General features: G+C 41.0%; 3 protein-coding genes across 3 annotated transcripts; 1 reads left to right on the forward strand and 2 right to left on the reverse strand.

The window, feature by feature from the left end:
* Positions 1 to 5400: 5400 nt before the first annotated feature.
* On the forward strand, positions 5401 to 6911 carry LOC110409176 (uncharacterized). The gene is made up of 2 exons (XM_021418444.1): positions 5401 to 5549; positions 5702 to 6911. The coding sequence occupies exon 2, from the start codon at positions 5722 to 5724 to the stop codon at positions 6703 to 6705; it is 984 nt and encodes a 327-aa protein (XP_021274119.1). The 5' UTR covers positions 5401 to 5549; positions 5702 to 5721; the 3' UTR covers positions 6706 to 6911.
* Positions 6912 to 7058: 147 nt separating this feature from the next.
* Positions 7059 to 11483, reverse strand: LOC110409175 (protein SKU5 SIMILAR 14-like). The gene is made up of 8 exons (XM_021418443.2): positions 11340 to 11483; positions 10930 to 11039; positions 10534 to 10804; positions 10348 to 10447; positions 9893 to 10238; positions 9426 to 9791; positions 9089 to 9167; positions 7059 to 8980 (listed from the first exon to the last, which is right to left on the reverse strand). The coding sequence occupies exons 1-8, from the start codon at positions 11481 to 11483 to the stop codon at positions 8783 to 8785; spliced, it is 1614 nt and encodes a 537-aa protein (XP_021274118.1). The 3' UTR covers positions 7059 to 8782.
* A 3864-nt stretch (positions 11484 to 15347) lies between these two features.
* LOC149527592 (uncharacterized) lies at positions 15348 to 17353 on the reverse strand. The gene is made up of 2 exons (XM_089782520.1): positions 16137 to 17353; positions 15348 to 15852 (listed from the first exon to the last, which is right to left on the reverse strand). The coding sequence occupies exons 1-2, from the start codon at positions 17351 to 17353 to the stop codon at positions 15348 to 15350; spliced, it is 1722 nt and encodes a 573-aa protein (XP_089638646.1).
* Between the last annotated feature and the right edge of the window lie 1461 nt (positions 17354 to 18814).

Raw genomic sequence — 18814 nt, forward strand, 5'->3', positions numbered from 1 at the left:
ATCTAGCATACCATTAACAAATTTGGTGTCCCACATCTAGGGCATTTTCAACTGTAAGTTGTAAATCTTAGTGGGTTTAGTTCACCAGCAATTTTCCATATCCTTAATCCAATTAAAAGTCGAAAAGCAAATTTTAAAATTTTTTGGATCAAATAAAAATTTTATTATTAATAACTAGTACAATAATTTGATTAACAAAAAGAAGAAAACCGTAACAACATCAAATGAAGTAAAGAAATTTATGATGATTAAATATTATCATCGTGCAAAAATACATTTCAGAAGACAATATCTGTTATGTGCATCTTTTGTTCTATGGCAATTTGGCAAAACAGTGAGCTGATATATAGTGAGGTAAAAATCTAATGCAAGAGAGATGAGAGAGAGAGAGAGAGAGAGAGAGGGAGAGAATTATTGACAGGAAAATTGTTCCTATTCAATTCGCATTATTGATATTATTCAATCAAAGCCACCAAGAAGCTACGTAGCTATCCCACTCGAGGAGAAAAAAGAGAGAGCGAAGGAAGGGTGAGGAACCCTAGAAAAGCTGCATTGCCGCATAAGGGGAGACATGGAGCGAGGTCCCTATAGAATGTGGGAGTGGGAGTGGGAGTGGGAGTGCATCAGATTTCATGCAATGGGTGTCATGTCATTTCATTCCATCCATGGGATGAGACACATATACCCCCCTTACACATTCTCTGCTTACATATATATATTTACCTCTAGCTGGATTTTAGCTAAATTCAATAACAGATACTGGTAGTTAAGTTAGCGAGGTCGATTCTTGTCCTTTGAGATCGAAAATGTCCGCAGAGACAATCACAGATTATAACTATCAAGGCTCAAAGTGTAAGTGAGGACCAAATTAATTGCTAATACAAATTAATTTGTCCTTGAAGTTGTTACATTTCTTGGAAACTACGTCGAACCCATCATTTTTTGATAATGAAAACAAAATAAACTCTTCTAATTATTGAAGCCCAACTTGGTGTAGTACTATTTGATAAATATAATTAATATGGCTGCTTACTTGCTTTCATGATTATGGAAAGCATTAGGCTTTGATAGATACCGTATAGAGGGGCGATAAACTAATAATACAAAGCAAAATGCAGCTGACAGCGATGGAGCAAGCAAAAAAGAATTTAGAGAGAGAAGTTTTAGGTGTTTTGGGTTGCTGAGGTTTGAGAGAGAGAGAGAGATAAGAGGAGAAGGGCAAAGATAGCCCGTGGATCGAGGGAAGGCTGCCCCCACAGAACATTGACGGCGACTAGATTGTCTACCCGTGCTGCCCAAACTGCCCAACCCTGCCCGACAAAGACAAAGGGCTCACAAGCTCCTGTCGTTTTCCGCTGCCCGTCCCACTTCATTAGATAAAGTCAGGGGCACAGGGCACAGGGCAAGCCACCCCCCCCCCCCCCCCCCCCCCCCCCCCCCTCCCCTTTCTTGCTGTCGGCCTTTGGACCCCAAAGTCTCGCGCACCGGACGGCACGCGAGGTCAGGTACCTTCAAGTGTTGTACTTCCAACAACAATAATTTTCTCAAACGACAGAATTCGGGAAACACACCGGTTTTCCCTTTCTTCTTCTTTTATGTGTGTTTTTTATGGCAAAACAAAACTCTGGGTTTTCCTTTTACATGTGCTTTGAATTGGGTAATTTTCTTATTTTTGCCTTTTGCATTCACATTTCATTTTCTTTGAGGGGGTCGCCTGTGTTAGTTTTTTTAAAGCTCTGGTCTTCTCTTCTTCCTGAACTGTACAAAGACACATTCTGGCACCTGTTTTCGTTTTCATACATGGGGTCTTTTTCAGACACGATTGATGACAGGATTTCAGAACAGGGACATCTCCGAATTCCCACCTTAAAAGCAGATACATATTCATAAATTAGTAGTATCAAAGGAAAACCAAGGCCTTTTTTTTGGACCCAAGTGGGATTGATGTGTGTATATAGTTTTTCTTTTTGACATAAATGTCCCTCCCATGCAAGTTGTTTGATTCAATGTGTTTAATTAATTATTTGGTTAAGATTAATGATGGAGTCGACATGTTAGGTTAACTAACCTAGTGTGGAATGTCGGTGAAAGCAAATTCCTTCACTCAACTTTGATTTTTGGTATAATGGTACTATTTTAGGCTAAGACAGGCAACTCCACTTGAAACTCTTGGTTTAACCTTAATTGCCCCTTATGTTTCTCCTGTTTTGCGTGCATGCTAATGCTCCCATGATCTGAATTACAATTCTAAAGTTGGAAAATTATCAAATTTTATATGATGATAAATCCCTCGTATCAACCAAATTTTGGGTTTATATATATACAAGTATTTTTCTCGTCCAATTCCTTCGATAAAACAATTTGATATATAAAATTGTTTAATTGCAATAAAACTTTAAAGACACATGAAATAGTATATCTTAAAATCACTTTTAATCAAATAACTAAATTGAATTAAGTTGCTAGATGTACATGCTGTTAGTCATTAAGACTGAATTAAATATTCTACCAAATTTAAATTAAGTTAAAAACTTGGATTAGCATCATGCACTAATATCATTATCAATATATGATAAATTGCTTTTAAAAAACAAAAAAGTTGCTAGATGAAAATTAGTAGAGAGAAGATAATTTTCTTTTTCTAAAGGGAATGCCGTATTTATCCTTTTTCTATTAGCAAGAGCCAAAATTGAAAGCTTAAGATAATCCATATGAACACAAAAATTCTAAAATGGAAAACTAGGTCAATGTTCTTTCTTGTATTTCTTTGAAAAATGTCATTGGATTTGATATGATCAAATAGGTATTGGGCCACCATCTGATTAGACTATTGAAGTACTCATCAAGTCGATGGGATTTGACATGCGGTAGACTTTTCTTAACTATAAATAGGGTTAGGTAATGCCAAATTATATTTATACAAGTAATTGCACATTGTTTCACTATATGATTGAAAAACTACTAAATTAATCTTGTAATATCCTCACAAGTGAAATTAAGATTCATAATTTCCTTCACAGTTGATAATTTTAGGATCATGGAGATGGTGATTGACAAGTGGTTCCACAAACCAGAGACATGTAGACCCCTCCATTCCCATCTGATCGTTTTCTTTCTTTTCCACTTCCCCAATATTTGATCTTCTCTCTAAAGCCGTTCCCAATTTCTAGCCACGACTTCATTATATGTCTTACAGACACGAGTTGTTCACACAATCATTTTATACGGACAACTGTTGGTCAATTCCATGTTTTGGAAACAGTGGTTTGAATAAGCAGTAGCAAACAGATGAAAGGGTGGGGGGTTTATATCACGTTGATTTGTAAATTGTCTTACATTATATTAGGTAAAACAGTGGCTAATTTGAGGACCTTTCAGTCGCATGTCCATGACCTGAGGGGTCTCTTTTTTGTACCTTTCTGGCGAAATTTTCAGCATGAAACTTCCTCCCAAGTGTGAGCCAATTCAGACAGCTAAAGCAGTCAAATCAATGCCGGTCTCCCACAATTCCCTGTTTTTTTTCTTTTTTCCTTTTGTGTGTGTGCAGATCCATATTGAAGTCCTCTTAAGGGTTGGATTGGTGTTAGGTATAATGGAGTAGATACTACAGAATACAGTGATTTTCAGTAGCACTACTGCTACTACCTACTCATGAGTCGTGACTTGTGACACGAATCTTATTATTTTGTCATTTATTATCAAACTTTATAGCTTCTTTTTCAATCAGCTGTTGCTTGAATGGTACAAATCTTACCTTTAAAGGACATTTCCTTTTGCATACGAATTGATATTATTACATTTATATATATATGTCAAATTTTTAGCAAAATAGATGATTTTGGGGGTTACATTCCTTGCCAAAGAACCATCGTTACTTTTGTTTTTATATTGGACTCCATCGTTTTTTTCTTTTTCTTTATACATATTCCTTTAAGCCCCAATTTGGTCAATTTATTTTTTATTTTCCAAAACAAAAAAAAGGGGTAAAAAACACGTTTAGATATCAAAATAAATTAAATTTTTGAAAGATTATATATAAAATACATAATATTTGTCCATTTTAAATCAAGGGTATTTAATTATGAGTAAGTGGACTCTTATACCACCCAATTTTAATTTAAAAATAATTTTTTAGGGATTAATTTGTAACAACTTTTAATTAATATTTTTAAAAATATTAATAGAAGAAAACTTCAAGTTTACAATATTTTCACTTTTTATATTCGAAGAATCAAAATGACATCTCCTGTCAATCTCATTGCTGTGACTAAAGTAATATATATCTCTGCAAAATCGTCCTTCATGGCTCTTAATTTTTTAATCAATTTCAGAAATCTATCTTCCATAGATGATTGAACCCAATGTGATGATCATAAATCTTGTCATTCATATCCACACGTGTGAATAATTGCTCATTTTTACCACTCGAGAAATGAAGCAAAATGTGTGGCACGCAGGGTCGATAGCAATATTGCAATCATCGTGGTTCGTTCATGCACTGGGGCTCCTGGCCGAATTATGTATGGTGGGAGGGGCCGAATTCAAGCCATAAGTCTCGGTCAGTGGCTTTATAGTTGGGGGTGGGGACATCAAGCTTTACACGTACTTCATTGTGATTAGCCCTTCCTTGAACTCGTAATCATGGCTTTTGAACACCAATATCTTCCCCAAGAAAAACACAAACCTATCCAGAGATTATTATTATACATTATTCCGCTTGCAAAACTTTGATTACTGTTATCATTATCAAATTCTCTACTACTGCTAGCTCCCCATCCCACTTTCAGCATTTAAAATGCTTTTCATAAATCGATATTAATTAAATACAGTACTGCAGGCACTACCTACTAGGAAGAGCCATTTCCAACCATTAAGAGAATTTTAATTACCATAAACACCTAGAGGACTAAATGATTGAGAAAAAGGGATCCAGTTAAGCTAATTAAAGTTAGTGGGGGCAATGGGCACATGTGCCTTATAGGTCTATATAACTTATTTTCCTTACTTAAATCCTCATGATCTGTTAAGGTTTTTGAATTACATTCATTTTGATCGAAAATTTAAAAATTTAACTAGTAGAAAGATAATATATGTAGTGGAAAGAATATTAGTCACGAAATTAATTCCAGAAATGAAAAAAAGTGCAGACAATGTGTTGCACGCAAACCAGATAGAAAATATTATAAGAGAAAAGCATGTGTTTGATCATGGATTCCTTGCTGCTTTCATATTAGGGGAAATGATAAAGGTAATAATGGGGTCTTGTCAAATTAGACTATTTATAAGTAAAGAACGGCATGATAATCAGAAGGGTAGACTAGGAATTGGAGAAAAAGGACCACTACACTTCACTCCAAGAACCGCTTACATTCCTAATCCTGAACCCAATTGCTTTTTGAGATAGAATAGAGACTAACAGAAAGCTTCATTCCCGTTGATTGTATGGGCTATATTAAAGCGCTCCCACCCTCTATCCTCTATTCTTTTGCACCCAAAAAGAAAAAAGAAAAGAAAAAAAACATCAGAGCCATTCAACTGAACTCACAAAGGCAAGTCATGTTTCCACCTCCATCCTCTCTCTCTCACTCGCACACACACACACACACACAAGTTAATACACAACAAAACCTACTTTAGCTTTTCCACTAACTCAAAAAAGGACTCACCCTTCTTTGCTTTTCTTGTTTTTGGATTGTTGTAGATCTATACAAAGAAGAAAAGATGATTCAAGAACTCCTAGGAGGTGCAGGGTTAATTGGTGGAGAGAGGAAAATCTCCATCGGTGGAACCATTTTGGAGGGAACCCCAACTGCTACTCCATCACCATCTCCTTCTTCCTCCACAACTTCATCGTCAACAACTACAACTACTAATTCTACAGCTCCAGCAAATTCAGAGAACCAGAATTTGAGGTGCCCCAGGTGTGATTCCCCGAACACGAAGTTCTGTTACTACAACAACTACAACCTCACTCAGCCTCGTCACTTTTGCAAGACTTGCCGTCGGTATTGGACAAAAGGAGGTGCTCTTAGGAATGTTCCTATTGGAGGGGGATGCAGGAAGAACAAAAACACTACTGTTTCAGCATCTGTGGGAAAATCAAGTGCTGCTAAGATGAAAACTGTAGCATCTGAAATTGGAAGATCTGGCCTTGGAAATGGGTTTGATCATGAGCTTCAGTCTAGCCCAATTCTTTGGGCTTCACCCCAGAGTTCTCATCTTCTAGCCTTGTTGAGAACTACCCAAAACCCTAACCCTAATACTTTGTCTAATCCTGTTAGTATTAAGGAAGAGGTGAGCTTGCTTGGATCACACATGATGAACGAGCCAGCAGCAGTTTCAACTGGTGCACTCAATGCTCGAACCCTAGGCTTGGATCCTCTTAGCCAGGTTCCTTCTCTTGGACTTTGCAGCCCTTTCTGGAAAAACAGTCAACACCAAGCTCAACAGCACCAACAGAACAATGGGTTCCTACCAGGTGAAGTTCAAAGCACAGGGATTCAAGAACTGTATCAAAGACTCAAATCATCAGCAAGTTATTACTCTGATAGCTCAGCGGTAGTTCTAAGCAATGTGGCTTCTTCTTCATCTTCTTCATCCATTTTGGAGTCAGCTCCTGTAGCCGGAGGAGAATTGGGTTACTGGAATCCGGTATTTTCATCATCATGGTCTGATCTTCCAACAACCAATGGTGCATATCCTTAAAGAACCCTTTTTTTTTTTTTAAACTTCTCTTTCATTTTATCTCACCTTTTTATATGCTAATGTTGTCGCTTCTTCTGTTAGCTGTCTGCCTTCTGGTATATTAATATGGCTGTAGGTTAGCATCAGGTTGTTTCTTTCTTTTCAATTCTTTTCTCTTTTTCTTCTTCTTGTCTCGTTTAAGTGTGCTTTAAGGTGTGTTTAATTAACTTATGAAAGTGTACCAAGGATGAAGAAGGAAGTAAAAAGATGGAAAATGTTAGGTGTTTTTCAACGCTCCATGTTGAAAATTGTAACCTTTGACATAGAATACCATCGTTAATTTGTCCTCTAAGATTCCTTCTACAGATGGACTGGAGCTTAATTTCTTAGCCAGGTGTGTAAAAGGGTTCAAGTTCAACTTAAAGAGTTAAGACAATGAAAGTATAGTGAAGTTGCTTTCCTGTAGTTTCTGAGACTAAAAAAAGAATACCACAACCACACAAATTGAAAGAGAATAGACAGACACATGGCTACAACTTTTTTATTTTGGTTAACTCAAAAACTTTATGGTTTCTTTTTCTAATTTTTGTATAAAACTGAGAGACTGGTGGAGGTGTGTCATGAACTGGTGGGTTGCATATGAAATTGAAGATTCTCTAATTGTTTTGTTATGAGAAAGTGATGAAAGAAGTTTCAAAGCAGTCTTTGGGAAGAGTTTCCGTAAACAGCAATTTGATTCTCGCAGTGGAAAGGAGGATTCCGCCTGCAGCCTTATGCTAAAGAGTTGGTGTCCGCCCTTGCCTGCTACTCTGGAGACTAGCCTTCAGTTTTATTCCCTTCACTCCCTTTTTTATTTCTTTTTAAATAATTTCAAGCCCGTACTTCTTCACTTTTTTTAACATTTCGTTCAATTTTTTGGAGAGATAGGGTATAGATACTTTCCGCATGCAAGGCGACATGGGCTGGAGCTTTCTTGCTTTTCCCTCTGAAACTTGATTTCTTATGACCTTTAGGTGTCATAAATCTTCCAATTAATGTTTGTGATCTAAGCTCTCTAGGGACTCCTCATCTAGTGTCATCCCTCTGCCGAGTATAATAAACACATTGTTCCCATTGCTAGAATCCTATATTCAGGATAAGGTCTTCCCTTCCTCTATAGCTGGGGTGAAAACTACATTTGTAGGATTATACAGATGGACGCCAAATTAGAATTTCTTTTTGTTTCTCATTTGTCATTTAGCAGGTCGGTTACTGTTAGTTTTTTTTTTTTTTCAAATGAAATATTGAAACGGACAAACTGCTCTAACTCTCATGCTAGGATGCAAATATATATTTACTCATCTTGTCGAGGAGTTTACACTGGTGCTTGAATTAAAATTCCTTACTGTCAAGATAAACGCATTAATGGATTGAGCCAAGCACTTATTGGTTGACTGTTAGCTACTTTGTTGTTTAACATTTTATCTCAAAACCATACAAAAAGAGAGAGAGAGCCTCAGTTTCGTATGCCGTAATCTCTCAAGCGGCCCTCACCAAACAACATGGCTTTAGCTAATGATTATGGCAAAGATGTGTACCAATTATAGGTCCTATTTGTGCAAATTACGCTACAATCTGATGATTGCTGTTGGTCATTTTCATCATCATTCAAACCATACTTCTTTTTACTAGCAGATCTCTAGCTTTGTCAATCACGGATGGAAACACTATGCGCTCTGAGTTTGCGGCAGAATCAATTGAAAATTGAGTGCTATACTTTGTCAAACTTGGGTGCATATTCACGCAGCATATTTATCAGTTGAATGAGCTGGCTATTGACTGGATGAAACTTGCTTTTCAAGCATCACATGGGCCATGAAATATTGAGGAACAGCATGCCACAAAGATTGAGGAGGAAAATGTTTATTGTGATTACGATAGAAAGTAATCAAGCTACCACAACAAATCTATAATTTTTGCTTGCCCTCTTTTGAAGCCTAACTTCCCCCCATTTTTTTTCTCTTCCTAACAATCACACCCTCGTAACTGAAATCGAAGGGGAAAATTTAGGGAATTAGCTGATGAAGACAAATAAATTACACCAATGAGAATATTGTTTCTATAAGTGAGCGGCCTTGCCACAACGTAGAGCATTTGGAGGAATGCCAGTCTCAGTAAACAGGCTTTTTTCGTTGCTCCAAACTCTGAGATAACATTGCTGGCCTAGGTACCTCTTGGACCAGTCTTGCGACCTCAGGTTCCACATACCTTTGTTGTCCAGTGACACCAGGATTGCGGTCCAGGAAGTTGGATATACCTACCAGGAGTTTTGCTAATTAAGTTAATGTGTTCTATTTTTCATGAATTCAAGATTAAAGACTCCACATTTCCAAGCCCTTATTTTGTATAAATTGCTCTCAATTACCTGAACAGTGTGTCTAGAAATTGCATCCACCAGGTTGTAGCGTTTCCTTGAGTCAGGTTTCCACTGGCCAGAACCATATCTGAAATTTCAAAAAAAGAACATGTTAAATGATTAATGCTCCATAAAAGTAATTAAACTCCTAAATTGCTGAGCTAAAGTACATTAAGAATTACATTCCAATATTGTGAAAGATTTCTTCTTTAGCAAAATTAAGTAATGAATTTTTTTTTTCTGATTATTTGGTCGCAAGGTCTGAATAATGATCTCCAAGTATGGTGACCCTCATGAGAGTTGGGAGAGCAAACTCAAAAAAAATACAGAATGTACAGAAGCATACCCTACAACATTGAAGCTAGAGCCATCAAGATGCCATGACTGGATGGCGGCTTCGGTGTTCTGGAAGACAATCTCAACAAAGTCATGAAGGGTGATTCCAAATACAGAGACGCCGAGGACTGCAGGGCCTGAAGTAGGAACATCCTTGATCGAATTTAATTTGAAGACACCAGGGATGTTAAACCAGTCTGCAAGCTTCAATGGAGTGGTTGGATCCACATAGGATATCCCGTTAACAGCATACCGCAATTTACCATTTATCTTGGCTTTTGCATTAGCCAAAACAAGTGTCCTCACAACCTTTATTGTCCCATAGTGGAATGAACCTTGAGGATTAGGCCTGGCTGCATTTGCTGTCAAGTTCGTTCTAAAAACACAAATATGGGAGAACGTTACGGTGCATGATTAGCAATTATTTGCATATGTAAAGAGCAAACAGATATTCCTGGAAGATCGATGGTCGACTACCTGATAGTCCTGGCTTGCTTCATGGACCAGTGAACTTGAAAAGTTGGGCCTATAGGCAATGGCAAAGAGGCTGGAGTGTGGGAACCCTCATAGCGAAGAACACCGGTAGTTGTGAGAATAGGCTTTGTGAAACGGGTGGAAGCCACAATGTAGTAGTCTTTAACCGACGCTAGTAATTCAACCAAAACCGCTACAGATTGACCGGCATGAATATCAATGGACTCGTACAGCTCCTGCAGACTATGACTTCCTTCAACTTCAATAAGAGTCATTGGATGACCCTGGATCCTGAAGTTGATTGATGTTGATATACCCACATTTGTAATCCTAAACTTGTATGTTTTCCCTGTAATTAAGCAAAAATCCAAGAAATATTTAGCATAGATTTATACTGAATCCTCTGTTTAGCCTAAGAAAGCAAAAGGCTAGCTAAAGGACTTGATGAGCATAATTACCTCTCTGACCAGTGAAAGTATAAGATCTACGGACACCATTAATAAGGAGGCCATCTGGAAGAGGAAGACCCAAGCCTGAATCCAGCCTTTCCTTCAAGGCCTGTAAAAATGTGTTTTAGTTAGAACATTATCTCACATGCATAACAATTGGAGCCGTAGAGCTCTTATAATTGAAAGATAGCATACCTTGTCGCCAGCGTTGTACCAATCACCAACAAGCACAGTGAATTCTCCATCAGGTGCAGGGTATGGGATTGAGATCACAGACCTTTGCATAACATTGAGAGCCCCAAAACCACCAATGGCTCTGTGCAGTAAAGTTGAAGGATAGTACATGAAGGTTCCAATTTGATCCTTCAACTGGAATTTGTATGTCCAGTTTGAGTGGGGAGGGATTGGGCAATTGGTCCCAAGCACACCATCTTGCCATGAGGTCCTCCTCTGTTTAATTCCATGCCTAATTTCCACAACAAAATCTTGGTTATAAACCTTGATCACGAATATGAGAATTAATAGCATATGCATACGTCAGTAAAGAAGCTTCCAATCGTGTAGTAATTAAGGAGGAAGGTGAGCACTAACCATGTAACGAGGAAGGGTTCATCTAATTGATTGATGACATTTATAATTATGTTGTCATTAGTCACAGCTTCAATTGGAGGTCCAGGAAATTGATTATTAATAAGAATGACCTGCAAATGTTGAGGAAAAGTTCTGCTTAATTAGAATCCCTGTATGTAAATGCGATGGTGAATGGTTTAAAGGGCAAAGTATTTTTGTTTGATATTTTTGTCAATCAGTATGTGATCAGAGGGTTAAGACTGTACTCTTTGCAGCCTTTGACCCTCATCTGTTTGTACATGAACTTTCTTTCTCTACGAATGAACCCTAACTTTCAAAAAAAAAAATAGAATTCCTGTAAAAGCAAACCTGTGTTTGATGAACATTGTTCTTTCCAAAACAAAAATTGATGCTTGGAGATAGAAACAAACCTTTTGGTAAACACCAAGAGGAGCCCGTGTTCCATATGTGACAACCCAAGTATAGTCTCTATATGGGTCTTCTGCATTGGCGCAGAAGACAATAAAGCAAGCCAATATTCCAAGTAAAAATTGAAGGAAAACGGCCTCTCTCATGTTTTATCTGAAGTGTTTGCTCCCCCAATTTAGTCTTCGTGCCCTGAAGATATACAAAGAAAGGACAAACACGATGAACTTCATAGATATATTTCTCGTATTCCTAACTTGATTTTGTATCTTTGAACGTAAAATTGAACTATATTCAAAGAGGAGAGACCTACCAAGAATTCCAAGTCTTCCCCCAGAAATGGAAGTGGACGAGGATGAGACTTTGTCAGAGTCGTGTATAAACATGGAACACAGCCTTAGTTATTATATATTGGGAACGAAGATGATGCAAACACCAGCATGGACACGACAACAATGCATGCAAAGCTCTTTTGCGGCGCACTTCATGCTCAACTCCAACAAGCTTTCACAACTCATTTCAGCTGAAACTATTGCCAACTTGATAATTTGACTAGAACTTCTTGCAAAAAGCAGAACCCTCCAATGAGAGATTTTTTTTAAAAAAAAATTATATATTAATTTTTCTATTTCCGTTTGTATTTCTCTGTTTTAATCATTTCGGATTTGGAAACGTCGGCTGTGGCGGGAGGGGAAGGAAGATCTAGAGAAGCGGGAACGGCGCAGCCGAGCTCGGATCATAAGTCATTGCCAAGAAGTTAATCGATTCGACTTCCGGAATTAAATTAATCCAAACGAAACGCGGATAGAGAAATGGGTTTTAATGAAGAGACTCTGTTCCAAGTAAAGTAGGAAACGGTCGTCGTTGCTCAATGCTCACATGTAAACGAAGCAAGAACCGAAGACAAATGTCACGGGGCGATTCTTAAGACCACCTTCGTGCGGCCTTGGATTCAGCCCTTAGCTCGGCAGTAGAACCCAAGTCAGCCTTATTCACCCGACAAGCGCTCAACACCCGCACAATGGCTTTAAGCCGGCAAGCAAGCTTGCATAAACAAGGAAGGAAAAATGGGAAGAGAATGCTAGAGAAAAACTAAACTCTCTATATGGAATGAATTGAAATACAAAGGATGCAAGAATGGATGCAAAAATGGAATGATATTACACAATGGTGATGGGGCTATTTATAGCCAAGGTTCCCCACCCACTTTTCCCTCCAAAGTTTTTAATTCAAAATTTCCCCCAAAAGATTTCCCTCCAAAGTTTCAATTCAAAGTATTCCCCCCAAAGATTTCCCTCCAAAGTTTTGGAAGGTTCTAGAAATTCGGTTTGGAGGGAAATTTGAATTTTCCAGCAGCCCCCCTACATGGGTCTAGTCGTGGCACCCTCTTGGGCCTCCTGGCGGGTCCGGACTATGTCACTTCTTGGGCCTCCTGGTGGGTCTGGACTGTGGCCCGTGACACCCTCCCCCACCTAAGCTGGCAGCGTCCTCGCTGCCGTGTGGAAGGCGTTAATCCAATCTTGGAACTGCCACAAATCTTCTGCAGACTCCCAACTAACTTCACTCTCGGGCAATCCCTTCCATTTCACCAGGTACTGATGTTGAGGCATGTGATGCTTTCGTCGAAGTACTCTATCGGCCAGCACTTCTTCTACCTCTTTGTCGTACGTTGCTCGAATGCCTACTGGTGCCCTGTTGCTCACCCTTCGGCTAGGGTCCTCTTTATCTGCATGGTAGGCTTCAGCATGCTGACATGAAATACAGGATGCACCTTTGGCTTGAGCGGCAAGTCCAACTTGTATGCCACCTGGCCGATTCTCTTGATTACCCGATATGGGCCCTCGTTCCTTTCAACAAGGCCCTTGTGCAAGCCTCTTGTTCCTCAAAATAAGGTGTAGCTTCACCATCACCTAGTCCCCTTCGCTGAAGTGAGCTTCCAGTCGGGTTTGATCTGCCCACTTCTTTGCCCTTTTTGCAGCTTTGTGGGACACGTTCGAGCTAAGTCCCGCTGCTCTTCCCAGCCCCTAGCGGTTTTGTATGCCGCTGGTGCGACACCTGTATAGCCCACGACAATGGCACTTGGTGTGTGGGGCTGTTGTCCAATCACGATTTCGAACGGGCTTTGACCGGTGGACTCGCTGCGCTGTAGGTTATGCGAGAATTGTGCTATGTCAAGCCACTTTGGCCAGTCGGACTGCGTGCCCTCACGAAGTGCCTTAAGTAGAGCTCCAGCAATGCATTCACCCGCTCGGTTTGTCCATCCGTCTTGTGGGTGGTTGCTGGTGGAAAAGCACAATTCAGACCCCAACAGCTTTAATAATTCCGTCCAGAATTTTCCCGTGAATCGGCCATCCCGATCGCTGATGATGGTGTGCGAACGCCCCAGTTAGACAATGTTCTTTAAGAACAACTTGTGCTTCTTCTGTCTTTTGAGGCTCTGTTATAAAGGTGGCATGTTTCGAAAATCTATCCACCACCACCATAATGCTACCGAACCCATCTGCCTTGGGCACCCATTGAAATCCATGCTTACGCTGTCATGGTTTTTCTGGTATTGGCAGTGGGTTGAGTAATCCCCTTGGTCGCTGCTGCTCAACCTTGTCTTGTTGGCACACCAAGCAGGTCCGCACATAGCTTTCAATGTCATCTTCCATTCTAGGCCAGTAATAACTGGCGCTTACCATGCCATCGTCCGATGCATCCCCGGATGCCCTGCCACGGACTGTCGTGGCATTCTTTCAATAGCTGTGTTTCGCAAGCGCCCCATGCTGCGGAACATAGAGCCTATTGCCCTTGGTGTATACTAGCCCTCTTTTACCCAAACCGCCTGTCTTGCCTACCGTGGCATGCTCCAGTATGGATTGCGCGGTCGGGTCGCTTGCCATGCCATCCCGAATGAGAGGTAGCAGCTCTGTGCGCACTTCACTGATGCAGCCAGTGTAGCCTTTGCTTAAGGCGTAGCCACGGAGTTAGCCTTGCCTGCCTCATACTCCACTCATAATCGAACTCTGCCAAAAAGTCTTGCCATCTGGCTTGTTTCGGGTTAACTTCTTTTGGCTTTGAAAGTAGGATGTGGCCACATTATCAGTCCGCACTACAAATTTGGCCCCAATAAGTAGTGCCGCCATAATCGCAAGCAATGCACCACTGCCGTCATCTCTTTTCCTGAACCGTGTACCGTCTCTCGGTATCGTAGTTTTCGGCTTTCATACGCCGATTGGATGCGCCACTCTGCATTAGTACCCCGCCAATGGCAAAGTCATTGCATCCGTATGTACCTCGTACGGCAGTAATGATCCGGCAATCTCAGCACCGGTTGTTCACTCATTGCCTGTTTTAGCTGATCAAAGGCATGTTGGCTTGCGGCATTCCATTCCCACACCCGGCCTTTCTTCAGCATGTCCGTTAGTGGTGCCGCAATGCTTGAGTATCCTTTGACAACCGGCGGTAGTAGTTGGCTAACCCAAGGAAGGATCTTAGCTCCCTTACTTGGCAGGCGGTTCCCATTCCTGGATAGCACTTACTTTGGACGGGTCCATCCGGATTCTGCCATCCCCCACAATGTGCCCTAAGAATGGCACCTCATGCAAACCAAGCAACATTTTTCCCTTTTCACGAATAGCTCATGCTGTCTAAGGGCCTCAAAAACAAGCCGTAGGTGTTCAACATGGTCTTGTAATGAGTGGCTATAGACAACAATATCATCAAGGTATACAACTACGAATTTGTCAAGGAAGGGTTGTAATACCTTGTTCATCAGAGTACAGAATGTTGCTGGTGCATTGGTTAATCCAAATGGCATAACCAAGAACTCGTATTCCCCATAGCGAGTTACGCAAGCCGTCTTGGATATGTCTCCCCGCAGCTATCCTCACCTGGTAGTACCCCGATCGTAAGTCCAACTTTGAAAACCAGCGCGCATTCCCAGCTGATCGAACAAGTCAGCTATAAGTGGGATCGGGTACTTGTCTTGACCGTGAGCTTGTTCAAAGCTCGGTAGTCGATGCATAGCCTTAAAGACCCATCATGTTTCTTCTGAAACAATACGGGAGCTCCGAAAGGGATTTGGATGGCCTGATAAATCCAGCGTCAATAAGCTCCCTAAGCTGCTTTCTCAGTTCTGCTAGCTCGGGAGGCGCCATCCGATATGGTGCCTTGGCGGGCGGCTGTGCCCCTGGCACCAGCTCGATATGATGGTCCACTTCTCGTGCGGGAGGCAAGTGGCCTGGCAGCTTAGGAGGCATTACATCTTGGAATTCCTCCAGCACCTCTAGGACTTCTACCGGTGCCTTTATTATATTGCCGGGGGTGTCTTCTAGACTCAGCACCGCAGCAAATGTCTGCTCACCTTTGCGCATGCCCTTGGCTAGCTGCATGGCAGACAATGTTTTTGTTGGCTGAGTACGTCCTCGTCTGACTGGCACTACGCATTGCCCCTTTTGATCCAAGATGCAAATGCAATCGTTGTGCGGCACCGAGACACAGCTTGGACTCTGTCTAGGAAGCCGATCCCCACGGCTACATCATATCATCCATCGGGATGATCTCAATGTCCACAGCTCCATGCCACTGGCCAAGTTGCACATCGATCCCCTGGCAATGCCCTTTGTGCGCACTCTCTTAGAGTTCACAGTTTTTACCCAGCCGCCTGCGCTATTAGATTTGATGCCTAGGTTAGCAGCACATTGTTCGGACACGAAGAGTTCAGAAGCGCCCGTATCCACCAGTGCCTCCACCGATTGTCCTGCTATGATCATATCAGCATACATGAGCCCCTTGGCTCGACTACTCGTCTTGCTTACTGCCCCAGCAGCACTGAGCCCAATCGCGCTGCCTGGTCTGATTGTGGCTCCTCCTCCGAGGCTATCGCCACTAGCTTGGTGCGCTTTGGGCAATCTCGGACCCGATGTGGTCCGTCACACAAGAAGCAACCCGTCGGTTGGTCCTCCTTGTTTCTGAAAGATCTCCATTTTGAGGTAGAATTACCTCTCCATTTTGATTGTGGCTTGCCCTCGCCACCATCCTTAGGCTGGTTATCTCTGTCCGCCCAGCCCTTATCTTTGTACTGCCTATTTTTATCCGCCCATCCCCTACCTTTATCCTTTGGCTTGGATGGCGTAGGTTTGTCCTTGTCGGCTCGGGAGTAATCTACCAAGCTTTCAGCCACTGCCATGGCTCGAGTGAGGTCTTGCACGCCTCGCCTTTGCAACTCTTGCTTGGCCCATGGTTTCAAACCATCCATGAAGGTGAAGAGGGCCTCCCTCTCCCCTAGATCCCCCACTTGAAGGGCCAGCTCGCTGAACTCCTTCACATAGTCCCGGATCTCCCCACGTTGGACCAGCCTACGCAGCTTGCCCCTCGCCTCATCCATGGCGTATTCGGGGTAGAATTGCTGGCGTAACTCCCGCTGGAAATCTGCCCACGTGAGTACCGGTGCTCCACCGAGCCTATCATCGCACCGCCTCCTCCACCAAAGCAGTGCTGTATCTCCCAGATACATGGATGCCGCAATGATTCGGCGGTCATCCATCACGATCCCAGTGGCTTTGAAGTATTGCTCAAGCCCCCAGAGAAAGTTGTCTATTTCCTTGGCATCCCTCCGGCCTCGGAATTCTCTCGGCTTAGGCACATCTAGCCTTACTTCTGTGTGTGCGGCAGCCTCTCGGCCACTATTGGCCCTTGCTGTCCGCACTTCCTCCTTCAATTCATCCAGCTCCCGCCTCAAGGCTTCCATTTCTCTCGCCAGTTGGGCGTTTCGTTCCATGGCCGTCTCAAAGGTCTCCCTCATCATCAATTGGACTTCTCCTTTGAATTCCTCGTCCCGAGCATGAAGCTCTTCCATGTGCTCCTCCTGCACATCGAGGCGGTCACGGGTCTCGCCCACAGTCACCTCCACCCTTGATAGCCTGGCATCCAGCCCAGGGATCGGGTCTCGTGAGGTAGATTTTGCCTTCCGACCAGCACGCGTCTCTCTAACCTCGAGAGTTTCCTCCGGCATGCTTGATCCACTGGTAGCCATTCCTTCCTTTCATCACCTCCTACTTGCTTTGGGATTTCGTCGAGCACTTGGGTCGCAGACACTTCCCACTTGGATTGGAATTTGTCGAACACCTGGATCGCAACACTCTGGGAATTCTGTCGAACACTTGGAGTGCAACGGCTCTGATACCAACTGTCACGGGGCGATTCTTAAGACCACCTTCGTGCGGCCTTGGATTCAGCCCTTAGCTCGGCAGTAGAACCCAAGTCAGCCTTATTCACCCGACAAGCGCTCAACACCCGCACAATGGCTTTAAGCCGGCAAGCAAGCTTGCATAAACAAGGAAGGAAAAATGGGAAGAGAATGCTAGAGAAAAACTAAACTCTCTATATGGAATGAATTGAAATACAAAGGATGCAAGAATGGATGCAAAAATGGTGATTTACACAATGGTGGATGGGGCTATTTATAGCCAAGGTCCCCACCCACTTTTCCTCCAAAGTTTTTAATTCAAAGTATTCTCCCCAAAAGATTTCCTCCAAAGTTTTCAATTCAAAGTATTCCCCCCCAAAAGATTTCCCTCCAAAGTTTTGGAAGGTTCTAGAAATTCGGTTGGGAGGGAAATTTGAATTTTCCAGCAGCCCCCCCCTACATGGGTCTAGTGGGCTGGCACCCTCTTTGGGCCTCCTGGCGGGTCGGACTATGTCATTCTTGGGCCTCCTGGTGGGTCTGGACTGTGGCCCGTGACACAAAGACAGGGTAGCATCAGGGGCGGAGCATCCCTTTGTAATTGGGTGGTCTTTCGAAATTTTTTATATATTATATATTTTTTAATGATTTTTAAAATATTTTTATTAAATAATTATAATAATTAAAAAAATAATAAAATAACTTTACAAGTCTCATTTAATTTTATTCAAATTTTTAAAATTTTTTAATATTTTAAGTTTTTTCACCCATATTTTCTTCTTTTCTTTTCTATCCTTATATTGTGAAATTATAAATAGATAAAATTTTTATTTAATTTTTTATTTACATTATTATTATTTATATTTATTTATTTATTTTAATTATATTCTATTTACTCATATATTTTAAGTTTCTATAGATTTTTTTAAAAAATTTTTACGAATCATCAACTATATTCTCTTTTTTTTTGTTATATAGGCTATATCTCCTACTTATCATGATTTTTTTTTATTATGTGAATTTTACTTTTAATGATTTTAATTTTTAAAAATTAAAAAATTATTATATATGAAATTTTCAAATATAAGTTCTAGTATTGCATTATTGTTTATTGTTTAAAATTTTACTAATATATTATTTTTTATTAATCCAATTATATAAGAAAAAATTATCTTGAGTATATGTTTTTAATGTGCTTTACGTTTTATATTTAGTTAAAAAAATTATCTTGAGTATAAGAAGAAATTATTAATTCTGTATATCGTATTTATATTTTATACATTATAATTTAATATTTAATATTATAAACTT

The sequence above is a fragment of the Theobroma umbraticum genome, unplaced genomic scaffold (assembly GCF_002168275.2).
Source record: "Theobroma umbraticum cultivar Fairchild unplaced genomic scaffold, ASM216827v3 scaffold_44.0, whole genome shotgun sequence".
Lineage (NCBI taxonomy): Eukaryota > Viridiplantae > Streptophyta > Magnoliopsida > Malvales > Malvaceae > Theobroma > Theobroma umbraticum.

Excerpts from the sequence above, each read along its gene's own strand:
- LOC110409176 (XM_021418444.1), top strand. The coding sequence starts at position 5,722 with ATGATTCAAGAACTCCTAGGAGGTGCAGGGTTAATTGGTGGAGAGAGG.
- LOC110409175 (XM_021418443.2), bottom strand. The coding sequence starts at position 11,483 with ATGAGAGAGGCCGTTTTCCTTCAATTTTTACTTGGAATATTGGCTTGC. Across the intron at positions 11,040-11,339 it reads CTCTTGGTGTTTACCAAAAG|GTCATTCTTATTAATAATCA; the intron begins GTTTGTTTCTAT and ends CAACATTTGCAG. Across the intron at positions 10,805-10,929 it reads GAACCCTTCCTCGTTACATG|GCATGGAATTAAACAGAGGA; the intron begins GTTAGTGCTCAC and ends TGTGGAAATTAG.
- LOC149527592 (XM_089782520.1), bottom strand. The coding sequence starts at position 17,353 with ATGGCTACCAGTGGATCAAGCATGCCGGAGGAAACTCTCGAGGTTAGA. Across the intron at positions 15,853-16,136 it reads GGCTCAGTGCTGCTGGGGCA|CCGTGGGGATCGGCTTCCTA; the intron begins GTAAGCAAGACG and ends GATATGATGTAG.